Below are 12492 nucleotides of genomic sequence, written 5' to 3' on the forward strand. Positions count from 1 at the left end.
CCCACTGAGATGAGGTGGTGGAGTGCAGAGCCCGTGAGTGGGGGCGGGGGCCACCTAGGGTGTCTTCATGATGCATGGCCTTTCAGGGGTGTCTGCTCCCTGGCTGCTAACAGAAAGTCACCAAAAGAAAGTAGGACTGCATGAAAAGAGATACCTTTTATCTGTTCCCCAGCCTCAGTGTGGGGCCCCGGACCAGCCGGTTCAGCAGGACCTGGGGACCTATTAGGAATAGAGGATCGGCAGGGCATCCCAAACCCACAGACTCAGTAGCTCTAAGGCGGGAGCTCCAGCAATCGATATTCTAACACCTCTTCTGCGGTGGCACACTTTCAAGTATGAGAACCATAGCTCTAACGCAGCCAGACCTCCTGCACCAGGAATGCCTCTGGGCCTGTTTAAGAAGCAGTGAAGGGCCCCTCCATCCAGAGTCCCTCCTGGATCTTAGAAGGTGGGCCTGGGGAAGCTACTGGGTTAACAGTGATTCTGATGTTCCTTACAGGTGCCAAAGCAACCAATATAAATCAACAGTAGCTTTTTAGAAGGGAAGGGAGGGAATCAGAGCCCTATATTCAAATAGAATTGTACTTGGGTCTCCACACGCTGCTCTTCATCAAATCTGACCTGCCATTGATGATAAGATGCTCCATTATAGAACATCAGAAAAGAAAGCGCTGCCAATTGTGGGTGTAAACGTCTGCTGATTGTTCAGATGCATCCCAATTCCAGGGAAGCACAGAGGTGGAAAACAATGTGCATCTGAGAATCGATAAAATACAGAATAAAACCACAAAAGCTCATCTACCATAACTGATGCAGGTTTAGGAGTTCTGGAGCCCTCTGATCTCTCCCTTGCCCTTTGGTGGTTTTGAAGAGATGGAAACTTCAGAAATACAACTTCAAATTATTGCATCAAAAAAAAAGTCAAGCCATGGAATGGAAAAAGAGGTCTGTACTGCATCTACCCAACCACTGAACTTACATCCACAACATAGAAAGAATTGCTACAAATCAGTAAGAAAAGCAATAGAAAAGACTTGAAAGACCAAGAAGATAGCCAAAAATTTGCAAATTAAAACCACAACGTGGCACTACTGCACACACACCAAAATGGCTAAATGAAAAAGAGAGACAACACCAAGTGCTGGCAAGGATGTGGGGCAACTGGAACTCTCATTCATTGTTGTGGGGGTGTAAACTGACACGGACACTTCAGTAAACTCTCTGGCGGCATCTATTAAAACTGAACATAGAAATAACTTAAAACCCGGCAATTCCACTCCTAGGCGCATTCCTCATGGAAACATCTGATTGGTGCATCAAAAGGCATGTGCGAGAATGTTCACAGTAGGCTTATTTGTAACAGTGCCAAACTGGAAACAACCAAATGTTCACTTAGTTCATTTATTACTTCAAAATAGTCAAATTTATCATTTCCCCTGGAGAATTGTGCGTTTGTGAATTGTTTAAGAATTCTTCCCTTTGGAGCTAGATGACATGGGTTTGAATCTCAGGTCGACACCTGCTGGGTAAATAGTGGTCTATACCAGTGGTCCCCAACCCCCAGGCCGCGGACCGGTACCGGTCCGCAGAGAAAGAATAAATAACTTACATTATTTCCATTTTATTTATATTTAAGTCTGAACGATGTTTCATTTTTTAAAAATGACCAGACTCCCTCTGTCTTACATCTATCTAAGACTCACTCTTGACGCTTGTCTCGTAAGTTCGACAATTATATTTAAAAATACCACAGTGGGTTTTTTTGCATAATTTTATTTTTTTGCATTTATCCGTCCCACCCTAAAGGCTGGTCCGTGAAAATATTTTCTGACATTAAACCGGTCCGTAGCCCAAAAAAGGTTGGGGACCACTGGTCTATACACATAATAGAATATGTTACAGCAAAGAGAATAAATGATACACAATCATCCACAACTGTGTGAATAAATGTCACAGACATAAATGTCAAATGAAAGAAACCAGACACAAATGAGTACCCACATTTGAATGCATTTAAGTCAAACTCAGAAACAGAAGAAAACTGATGTATGGTGTTAGGAGTCAGTTTGGTGTTTCCTCTGGGAGAGCAGTGGCTGGAATGGGGGGGTCAAGGGGGTCAGAGGAGAGCTGGCTGTGAGCGGGCGGTGTCTCAAACCAGGTGCCTGGTGGCACTGGTTTGCTCACTCTGTAAAGATGCACTGAGCTGTAACTTTAGAATGTGGGCGCTTATTTGTATGTTGGACCTTAATCTAGTGTTTAAAAAACAAGGAGGAAGAGGAGGGAGGGAGGAAGAAGAGGAAGGGAGAGGAGTTGGGGAGCGGGAGGCAGAAATCACAACACTGAGCCATCTAATGTGAGATCCATTTACACTCCCGCCAGCAGTGTGTAGAAGTTCCTGCTGCTACGCTTACCCACCAACACTTGGCTACGTGAGACTTCAGATTTGCCCATCTGAAGTGTGAAATGGTACCTGTTGTGGTGTTAATTTGCATTTCCTGGTTGCTAGTTAGGGTGAGCATCTTTTCATGAGTTTATTGGCCATTTGAATTCTTAAACATTTGAACTCTTGAAACTAGGGCACTGCAGATTCCTATTTCATTATTATTATTGTTGTTCTTATTCCCACTTTTTCCCTGTTGAAGTGAGTTGCCTTTCTCCAATGATTGGAGGAAGTTCTATGCATATTCTGGATACTCTTTTGCCAGTTATACATGTTCCAAATTTCATCTTCACATATGCAATGTGTCATCATTTTCTACTTTGATAAACAAGTTTATTTCTTACTTTAAACTAGTCAAATATATCATTTTGTCCCTGTGATTTGTGCTTTTGTGACTGAAGAACCTCTTCCCTTTGGAGCCAGATGACATGGGTTTAAATCTCAGGTCTACACTTGCTGGTTGTATACTTGGGAAGATAATACCCCTGGTCCTCAGTTTCCTCATCTCTAAAATGGGGACAAAAACAGCATGCACCTCACACAGTCATTCTGAGGAGGTTCGTAAAGCACTTAATGCAGCGTCAGACACATCAACCCACCAGCAGACCATGCCCTGCATAGGGGCCCCACACAGGAGGGACGGGGTACCTTGCTCTCTAGCAGGTCTGTGTTTTGCCGGAGTTCATTCCGAGAATTCTCCGATTTTTGTAGCTTCTGTCTCAGCGCTGTAAGCTCCTCCTACAAAAATAAACAGGGTGACAGAAGCATTCTGAACCAGAGGTGTAGGTTCTAGGAGCGTTAAGAGTGGCTGGGAACGGAGTGGGTGATTCAGCCGGCCTATCGGCCTGATGCCCCAACGCCACGTTCCCACAAGGGACTCTTCCTTTTCTTTCTCTTTCTCTTTCTTTGTCATTCTTTCCTCTTTTTCCTTCTTTTCTTCCTTTCTTTCTTTTCTCTTGTTCTCTCTCCTTCCCTCTCTTCTTCCTTTCCTATTCTTTCTTTATTCTTTTCTTTCTTTCTCTTCCTTCCTTCTTTCCTTCCTTTCTGTCCTCTCTGTTTCTGTCTCTCTGTCTGTCTGTCTCACTCCCCCAACCCTTGAACCCTTTCCTTCCTTCCTTCCTTCTTTCCTTCCTTCCTTCCTTCCTTCCTTCCTTCCTTCCTTCCTTCCTTCCTCCCTGCTTCCCACCCTCCTTCCCTCCCTCCCTCCCTCCCTCCCTCCTTCCCTTCCTTCCTTCCTTCCTTCCTTCCTTCCTTCCTTCCTTCCTTCCTCCCTGCTTCCCACCCTCCTTCCCTCCCTCCCTCCCTCCCTCCTTCCCTTCCTTCCTTCCTTCCTTCCTTCCTTCCTTCCTCCCTGCTTCCCACCCTCCTTCCCTTCCTTCCTTCCTTCCTTCCTTCCTTCCTTCCTTCCTTCCTTCCTTCCTTCCTTCCTTATACTGTTTCTGAATATCAGTGCCTCTGTTCATTCAAGTCTGCTCCACCCCAACCCAGTCCAGGGGCTGAATGCAAATCCCTGGACTGAGCCCACTTTAGCCCAACACTGAGCATGCCCGACGGCAACGGTGAGCACTGGGCTCGGCTCCTCCTCCCCCAAACGTCATGTCTCTGCTGGTGGCTCGGCACTGTGCCCGCTGGTCCAACACGAGGAGCAAGTGTAACCACCGCACCAGGCAGGCAAAATGAACTGTGGGACAGACACACAAAGAAGCTCTATGTGCCATGAAAGGAGAATGAGGAAGCTCTCTATTAAAAAAAAAAAAAAAGACATGGAATGATTTTCAAAAAATTTTAAGTGAAAAACTCAAGTTGTAGGAGCATATATGAAGTAATTCTACTCTCAGTGTAAGAAAGAAAAAAAAAGTGTGTGTGTGTGTGTGTGTGTGTGTGTTTGCTAATTTTTGCAAAGAGAAAGAACAGGAAGGATAAACCAGGAATCAATCCAAATGCTTATGTAGCCAAAGTGGGTGCTAACGGGTAGACTGAACAATAAGGGAAGTGTTTTCTGAGAGGTGGGAAGATAAAGCACTTGGAGGTTCCACCAGTGGGCCTCCCTGGGGAATGTGGTGAGTGTCCACGCGGCCCTGGCCAGGAACAGGGCACCTAACCAGCACGCAGGCGCCCAGAGGAGCAGGCACGGGAAGGACGGGGTCTGTGCCCACAGCAGCAGAGGGGCATCCGGAAGGAGGCAGTCAGGGCTGCCGATGGGGTGCGGAGAGGGAGTCGCTACCCGGTGCCCTGCCCACCTGGACCCACCTCCTTGGCGTGAAGCTGCTCATCCCCGATGGTGGCACTCAGCAGGGGCCGGAGGGAACCGAGGAGCTGCCACCACGGCCAGTCCTTGACCGTCAGGAACACAGCCACATTCTTCTGGATGCACCGTGAGGCCAGTCGATGGAGCTGCAGGGAAAGGAGACTGGAAAATTGAGGGGTCCTTTCCGACCTGGTGACGGTGAAGAAGAGTGAGGAGGCGGGTGGCGCAGGGGATGGAGGAGACAGGTTCATGTCCTAGTGGAAGGGATTAGATCCTTAAAAATACAAAACGCTTCCTTCCATGGGCTCAGGCCCTCAGAGTTGGGCATTATGCTGCCGTTTCGTCTTGCAAGACCTAATGATTACAATAGGATGAGGAGTAGAAACCAGTGTCCAGTGGGTCCCATCATTAATCAGATTAGATATAAAAGTCACCATGCAAGGCAAAAATGACCCTTGAAAATCCCTGATATTGCCCACTAGAAACTATGGCCATGACTCTGTTGTTCGTTGATAATTAGGGGATAGAGATTGTTTTAAGTGCATTTAACACAAAGTTCGTGCTTCTCAAACCTGAGCGCACATCAGAATCTCCTGTGGGGTTTTGTCAAAATACAGGTGGCTGGGTTCTGCCCCAAAGGGTCCGATCCTGGTAGATCCGGGGCAGGGCCAAGAATCTTCGTCGCTAACAAATCCTCAGTTGATGGGAATGTTGCCGGTCTGAGGAGGCCACTGACCTGATTCATTCTCATCATAGGAGGGAACCATGTTGACGGACAAGCCAGGGAATCCTTTCCCTCTCATCACCGTCCCGATAGCCAATGCCTGGCCAGTTGCTCTGGCCCTTCCTATGTGCAGGGTACTACCCTGAGCCCCTTACACGACAGCCCCATGAAGATAGGTGTTATTATCATCCATTTTACACACAGGGAAACTGAGGCACCAAGAGGTTAAAGTCCCATGCCCGGTGTTGCACAGCTTCTCAGTGGCAGAGTCAGGACTTGAACCCCTACTGTCTGGCAGCAGATAGACCCCAGGCTCTTAATTAACCCCTATTCCAAATCATCCCAAGGCATAAGCTACTTGAGTGCAGTGGGCCGGTGAGATTGCCCACAGTGTTTTAATTATCTATGTTCTTGTCTCTTTCCTCTTCCACCATCTGCATATATTTGAATTTGCAAATTCACTTAAGCACAAGTAATAAGACTCTGTGCTAGCAGGAGTAATTAATGGTAACGATAGTAAATTAATAGCAGCTAGTGTTTATTGAGCAGTTACTATGGCCCACGTACTGTACCATTTGCCCATAATCTCATTTCACCTTTACACAGTGACTAAGCGGTGGAAGTGGGATTAAAACATAGTTCTTGTTTGTCTCTGGAACCAAGCTGCCTTCTCTCCATTGTGCAGACTTCAGAGAGAAAATTCAGTCCTTAAGAGATCTCTGGAGATGGTGGCTCAGTGGCTGTGCCCTGCCCATGCCCTATCTGCTCACCTATGAAAGATAGGACAGGCTGAAACCATGAACAGACCCACAAAGGCTTGGGTGGCCTCATGGTTATGTAGATCAAGGCTGGCGTCATTGGAGATTTGATGTCAATTCCTAGCAACAACCATAACATCTTGCAAAAGATTACTCAACATTTCAGCACGCAGGGTGTGTTTGTGGATGGGTGGCATTGACACCATCGTGGGAGACATGCAGACCCCTGTGTGTACCCCAGACCCAGTGGATCAAAATCTGCATGTTAATAATATCCCATAGGGGTTCGTGCAGGAGAGCAGATGTGGGGAATAGGGGTTACAGCCCCCGGATCAGCATGGACCAGCACGGAGGGTGCTTTCCCAGGACCCTGGGCTTCTGCCAGGTTCGGAGGCGCCATGCCTCCATCCATACCTTCAGCTTCCTGAATTCCTGGCGTGACAGGAAGCCCTTGCAGGCCGCCTGGAACAAGACAAGGCTATGAGACACCAGCTTCTCTCGCTGCTTCTCCAGCCTGGAGACCACGCCCGCCTTGAGGAAAACCTGGAAGGAGGGAAAGCAGCAGGTGACTTCTCCACTGACCCCAACTACCTGACACAGGAAGTGGTGGTCAGCGGGACCCCCGCCTCTTGCATCCATCTGAAATATCTGTTAGCAGCTGCCCCTGACTGAGGGTCAAGTGATCGAAGAATCACGTCTCCCAATGGCACCTCCTTCCCTTCCTCCAGCCCCTGAATACGCAGAGCATGGTCCACACTCCAGCCGCATCGTTACCACCGAGGATCATGATAAAGGTACAGAATCTAGGGTCCCACTCCAGACCTACTGGATCAGAACCAGCATTTTAGTGCCATCCCTGTGGGATTCAAGCACACATTCTTCTAGGAGCCACTGCTGAGAGAAACCTGCCTAAACATCACCGTGCACCACAATAACCAAAAGAATGGGGTGAATGCAGATCCCCAGGCCTCGCCCCAGGACAGGGTGAATCTGTGGGTCTGGTGTCAGGCCTGAGGATGTGCACTTTTAATAAATGCTTCTGACCACCTGAGAGAAGTGGTACCGCAGAAATACTCAGTCCTGCCTTCTAAGAAGGGACAGAGAATGGGAGGGAAGTGAGGGCAGCCCCCCCGGGTCAGGAGAGGACGGAAGCTGGGCTGGTGCCCCTCCTGGAAGGCACTCAGGTATCCAGCAGAAAGCAGCTAGATTTCCAGGACCTGGCTCATCAATACTGGATGAAGGGCCTCTGCAGCAAGGTGATCAATGCCTCCTGGCACCCCACAGGGCCGCCTTCAAGTACACTGACTACAGGGAATACAAAAGGATTTTCTGTGAGAGCCTGAAGCTTTGGGGCCAGGCTTGCTCCTGCCCAGGTGGTCGGGGAGCTAAAGATGGTCTCACCTCCTCGGGCGAAGGAGAGAGGCAGTGATGGGCTCTGCACCAGTGATGGGGGAAGGAGTCACTTTCCAAAGCCCTAGTGCTTGTTTTTATTACAGCCTCTGCACATCTTTGCCAATGTGGCGGGGAACCCCAAAGGCGTTCAATATCTCTGGAAGCACTGATAGCTGCTCCTTTTCTTTTTTAATTGATTTTAGAGGGACAGAGGAAGGGAGGAGGGCATGAAGCATTCATTTCTTGTTCCACTTAGTTGTGCATTCACTGGTTACTTCCTATCTGTACCCTGACTAGGGATCGGACCCACAACCTTGGCTTTTCAGAAGGACTCTCTAACCGACTGAGCAACCGGCCAGAGGCTGGACAGCTCCAGTTTAATCAGTGATATTCTCAAGTCATCGGCAACATTATCAGTTAATGGTTAACATATCCTGGAACCTCGGATGTGTTCTGGATCTGAACAAACCACTGATAGGCTCGTAAAACATTTTACATGCATAATCCTATATGGCAATTATTACAACATCCCCCATTTTATGAAGGGAGAAACTGAGGCTAAAAAAGGCCAGTCAGTCCCCCATGAGCCTCCACCAGCAAGTGGCAACACCAGGATTGATTTCCCTCTCTCTGACTCCAGACAACACTACAATTATCACTGAATGTAATTAACATTTGCGTGGCATCGGCATTTTTCAAAGCTCTGTCTCCCATGTACCATCTTAACACTCAGGAAAAAAAAAAAACCCTAGGAGGAATCTATTGACTCAGAAAGATCATGCAATTGATTCCAGTTCACACAGTCAGTGATTAACTGGAACTCAAAACCTGAGCTCATCTGTACCCATTCTCGACATCAACACGAGGCTTCATTTCCTTACTCAAGACGATACGCACGCCCTCAATTTGGGGTTGGATTGCAATTTCAGTCCAGGGGGAACAAAGGATCTCAATGTTGCCTCCATTCCCCGGCACATATTTTCTGCAATAGAGACGACTCCGCCACTCCCACAGAAAACCCTTTCTCGGTGGGAAAATGAAAATTAACACAACCCATCAGGGCTTAGCTCTGTTTTTTGCAACCTTCCATTGCTTTACCGAACACTTCAGATCATCCAGGGACACCGAGACAATTAGCCTCATTGAAATAAAGACACGATTGACTCATTACCTATCAGATTGCCTCCATAATGACTATATTAATTTCACAAGCTAGTGAGTCCCAAAAGCTGCTATAAAAAAAAAATCAATGATCAAAGCGATGACAGCACGAGACTAGTTCATATATTACAAAAGGCGGCGGGTTCTGCCCAAACCGCTATTGATTAAGTATGAAGCTTTCATTAAAAAGATAATTGGAAACGACCGTACAGAGAATAGGAATAAGTCATCGTCTCAGCAGAATCTTATTCTGATTTTTTATTTGCCTTCGAAGAGCCTATCGCTGACCTGAAGGCCACCGTGTGTGGACTCTCACCTTTTTCATACATGTCACGGCCCTTGGCATAGGCCTGGATGAGGCACCAGGGGCTGACGATCACAAAGAAAAATCTAAATTATTTGCTTTTCACGGGCCCAGCTAATTATTGGGCCCAAGCAGAGTGTCACATCCTGATGGCCTCATCTTTAGGGAATGTATAGGAGCCCCCGCCATGCCAACTGCTTCTCCTCTAGGAATGCTGGAGGCTAAGGCTGAAACATCTGATTCGGTGACAGCTTCTGTGTCTGGGACTGCTGAGGAATGAGCTCTTCTCATCTGAGTAATTTCTAAGTAATTTTTATCCTTTAAACGTTACAGTGTTGTCCTATTTATTAAGCCTGTTACCCCAGTGACAAACACATGCAACAGGAAATGACAGCCAACCCCTGGAAGCTGACCGTGTACTGGTTCCCATCGCCGGCATGGGAGGTGGGAAGCAACAGCTCCGTTTTACAGGTGAGGAACCTGAGGCTCGGAGGGGCAACCTCACTCTCTCCAGATTTTCACAATCAGGACACAGTGAGCCTGGGTGTGGGCCCGCTCAGCCTGCTGTCTGTCCACTCCACAGTCTTCCCATCTATGAAGTGCCAAATCCCTCAACGGGTGAGTGTTGCATCTGCTCTTAAAGATCACAGTCTATTGCCTAGCCTGCCTTCCAAAGGAAACTTTGACCCTGATTTGCTCTTGATGTTTCTTAGTGAATACCAAGTATCACTAACAAGTAACAATGTTTTATTACTGGGGTGTATGGCTTATAGACCCCTTGCTGTCCCCACTGTGAAACTGCATAGTGACTTCTCAGCTTCCTCTGCTTTCTTCCTTGCTGGGCTCACAGGGACTGGTTTTGGCATTTAGGAAATAAACGAGTGGTTATCTAGACCAGTGGTTCTCAAACTTGAGTGTGCCCTGGAACCCCCTAGAGGGCTTGTTACAACCCACGCTGCTGGGTCTCACGCCCAGAGCTTCAGAGTCACCAGGTCTAGGGTAGCAACTAGGAGTATATGTTTCCAGGGGAAACGGATGCTGCTGCCTAAGGACCACACTGTGAGAACAGCTGGCCTAGCAGGATGGCGCTCTTAGAGCTGAGGACTCATTCCTCTGACTCAGCACCACAAAGACCTGTGTATAAAGATGGCATGATCTATTTACATTAATAAATAATAGAACCCATGGTATATTGAAAAGACTGGGTTTGGACTAATCCAGGTTTTCACAGAAGCTTCATCTCTACTCCTAACTATTAGACCTTGAAAAGGGGCTGACTTCCCAGAGGTACAGCTTCCTCACCTGTAGAGAAGAGACAGAACAATGACCTCACAGGAGGTGACAGAGGAGAAACAAAAACAATACGTGAAGTCACCTGGCTTCACACCTGGCTCCTGGTGGCAGCCCAGTGACTGGTGGGGTTATTCCCTCAACTGGAAATGTCTGCAGAGTCGCTGCCAACTCCCAGCAGGACAAATCAGGCTGAGCTCACAGCAGACAAATAGCTTCGAATATGCACATTAGCAGGACCATGAGGTCTATGGGGGAGGCTCATGTGTGGATGGGGCAATGATCAGTATAAATGACCGTAAGCTCTCCAAGGACGGAGGTGGGATGAGTCAGGCTACTCAGGGTTCCAGGAAATGCTAAGGACAAATAATGCCACCACGGTAAGCTTCTGGAACCCAGGGCCCTTCCCCAGGACCTCGAATAGCACTTGGAGGTGGAAGGTGATGGACAAAGGTTTATTGGCTGATACTAATCAATTAGTAAATAACTAATTACAATCTCTGTACCCCACTTCCCAAATCTGGGTTATAGTAATGGGCTTTCCACAAAAAAATACAGTGGGAGTGAGGGTCCCATAGTCACATAGTCTGGGAAGCCCTAAATACCATATTTTCCTCTTGAAAATTTTAAATATGAGCCTATTAGGGCTCTGTAAAATTCCCCAAACATTTAAACATTTTTGGGAAGGCTTTTGGCTCAATGCCAGCTTGGAAAAAGCTATTTCTCTCAACTCTGATCATGACGGGCTGCCTTCTTCTTCGCAAGCCCTTTCTTTTCCCTGATTGCTGCTCCTGGGCAAGGACTACAGCTGTGTTACAGCTGGTTGCAAAGTAAAAGTTGCAAGGCTCTGAGCGAGGATGAGTGTTTGCTGGCAGCTCTGTCTGAGGGTCCAGAAGGCAGACTGAGGTCCAGCACGGGAGCTCTTCCAGAACACTGACGTCTCCAGGGTGTAACCTCTAATGAATGACATTTCTCAATGTTATTTCCTCCCACGTTATAACATTGTATCTTCATGGCCTTATAAGATAGGCAGGGCAGAAAATCAATAGCCCCATTTTCATTTTATTGAAAAGTAGACAGGCAGATGTAGTGGACGGACTTCGAGGTAGGTCATGCATGGGTCCCATCTGGGTTCCTGATGTGATGGGCAAAATGGCGTAAGAAACGAGCTCTACTCACTTGGCTGTGCCCCACGGCCACTGACTTCTTCTCCAGGTCCAGGGTCTGCAGGAGCTCCTCCACAGCCTGGGAAGAAGAGAAAGGTTAGAGGAGAAGACAGAGAGAAGACAGGAGACTCCTCCAGTGGGACGTCAGGCTGCCTGGATGGCTGGGAGAGAGAGGATGACCCCACATGTCTGTGAGTTTTGGCTAACAGAGCCCTACCTCGCATGACATACCAGTGTATGTCATGAACATACACTGAGCACCTACTATGTGCCATCCACTCTTCTGGGACCTTCACAGGCACCATCTCATTTCATCCTCAAAGCAATCCTAGGTGGGTTGTTGCACTACCATGCCCATTTTTATAGAAAAGAAAACCAAAGATACAAAACTAAATGATGAATGTGTCTGCTATGGGAAACAGTATGGGGGTTCCTAAAATATTAAACACAGAATGACCATATGATCCAGCAATTCGTCTTCTGGATGTATACCCAAAAGAAGTGAAAGAAGGGAGCTGGATAAATATTTGAACTCCAAAAGGTAGAAGCAACCCAAGTGGCCATTGGCAGATGGATGAAAAATGGGGTGTAAACGTAAAATGGATATTAATCAGCTTGAAAGGGGAAGGAAATTCTGACACATGCTACATTATGGGTGAGCCCTGAGGACATTATTCCAAGTGAAATGAGCTAATCACAAAAGGACAAATATGGCATGATTGTACTTCTATGAAGTATCTAGAACAGTCAGATTCATAGAGACGAAAAGGAGAATGGTGGTTACCAGGGCCTAGGGACTCGGTGCTTAATGGGGATAGAGTTTCAGTTTTGCAAGATGAAAGAATTCTGGAGGTTGATGATGGTGACGGTTGTACAACTGCGTAAATGTGTTTAATACCAGTGATCGGCACACTTAAAAATGGTTAAAATGGCCCTGGCCGGTTGGCTCAGTGGTAGAGCGTCAGCCTGGCGTGCAGGAGTCCCAGGTTCGATTCCCAGCCAGGGCACA

General features: G+C 47.4%; 1 protein-coding gene across 1 annotated transcript in view; it reads right to left on the bottom strand.

The window, feature by feature from the left end:
• MYO18B (myosin XVIIIB) overlaps positions 1-12492 on the bottom strand; it is a 238619-nt gene that overhangs the window by 129643 nt on the left and 96484 nt on the right. Inside the window, exons 22-25 of the mRNA XM_066260272.1 lie at positions 11497-11562; positions 6585-6713; positions 4691-4834; positions 3089-3178 (exon numbers count right to left, since the gene is read on the bottom strand). Coding sequence (XP_066116369.1) covers positions 3089-3178; positions 4691-4834; positions 6585-6713; positions 11497-11562 — 429 coding nt within the window. The remainder of the gene's footprint in view (positions 1-3088; positions 3179-4690; positions 4835-6584; positions 6714-11496; positions 11563-12492) is intronic.

The sequence above is a fragment of the Saccopteryx bilineata genome, chromosome 2, assembly GCF_036850765.1.
Source record: "Saccopteryx bilineata isolate mSacBil1 chromosome 2, mSacBil1_pri_phased_curated, whole genome shotgun sequence".
In the NCBI taxonomy this organism is placed as follows: Eukaryota; Metazoa; Chordata; class Mammalia; order Chiroptera; family Emballonuridae; genus Saccopteryx; species Saccopteryx bilineata.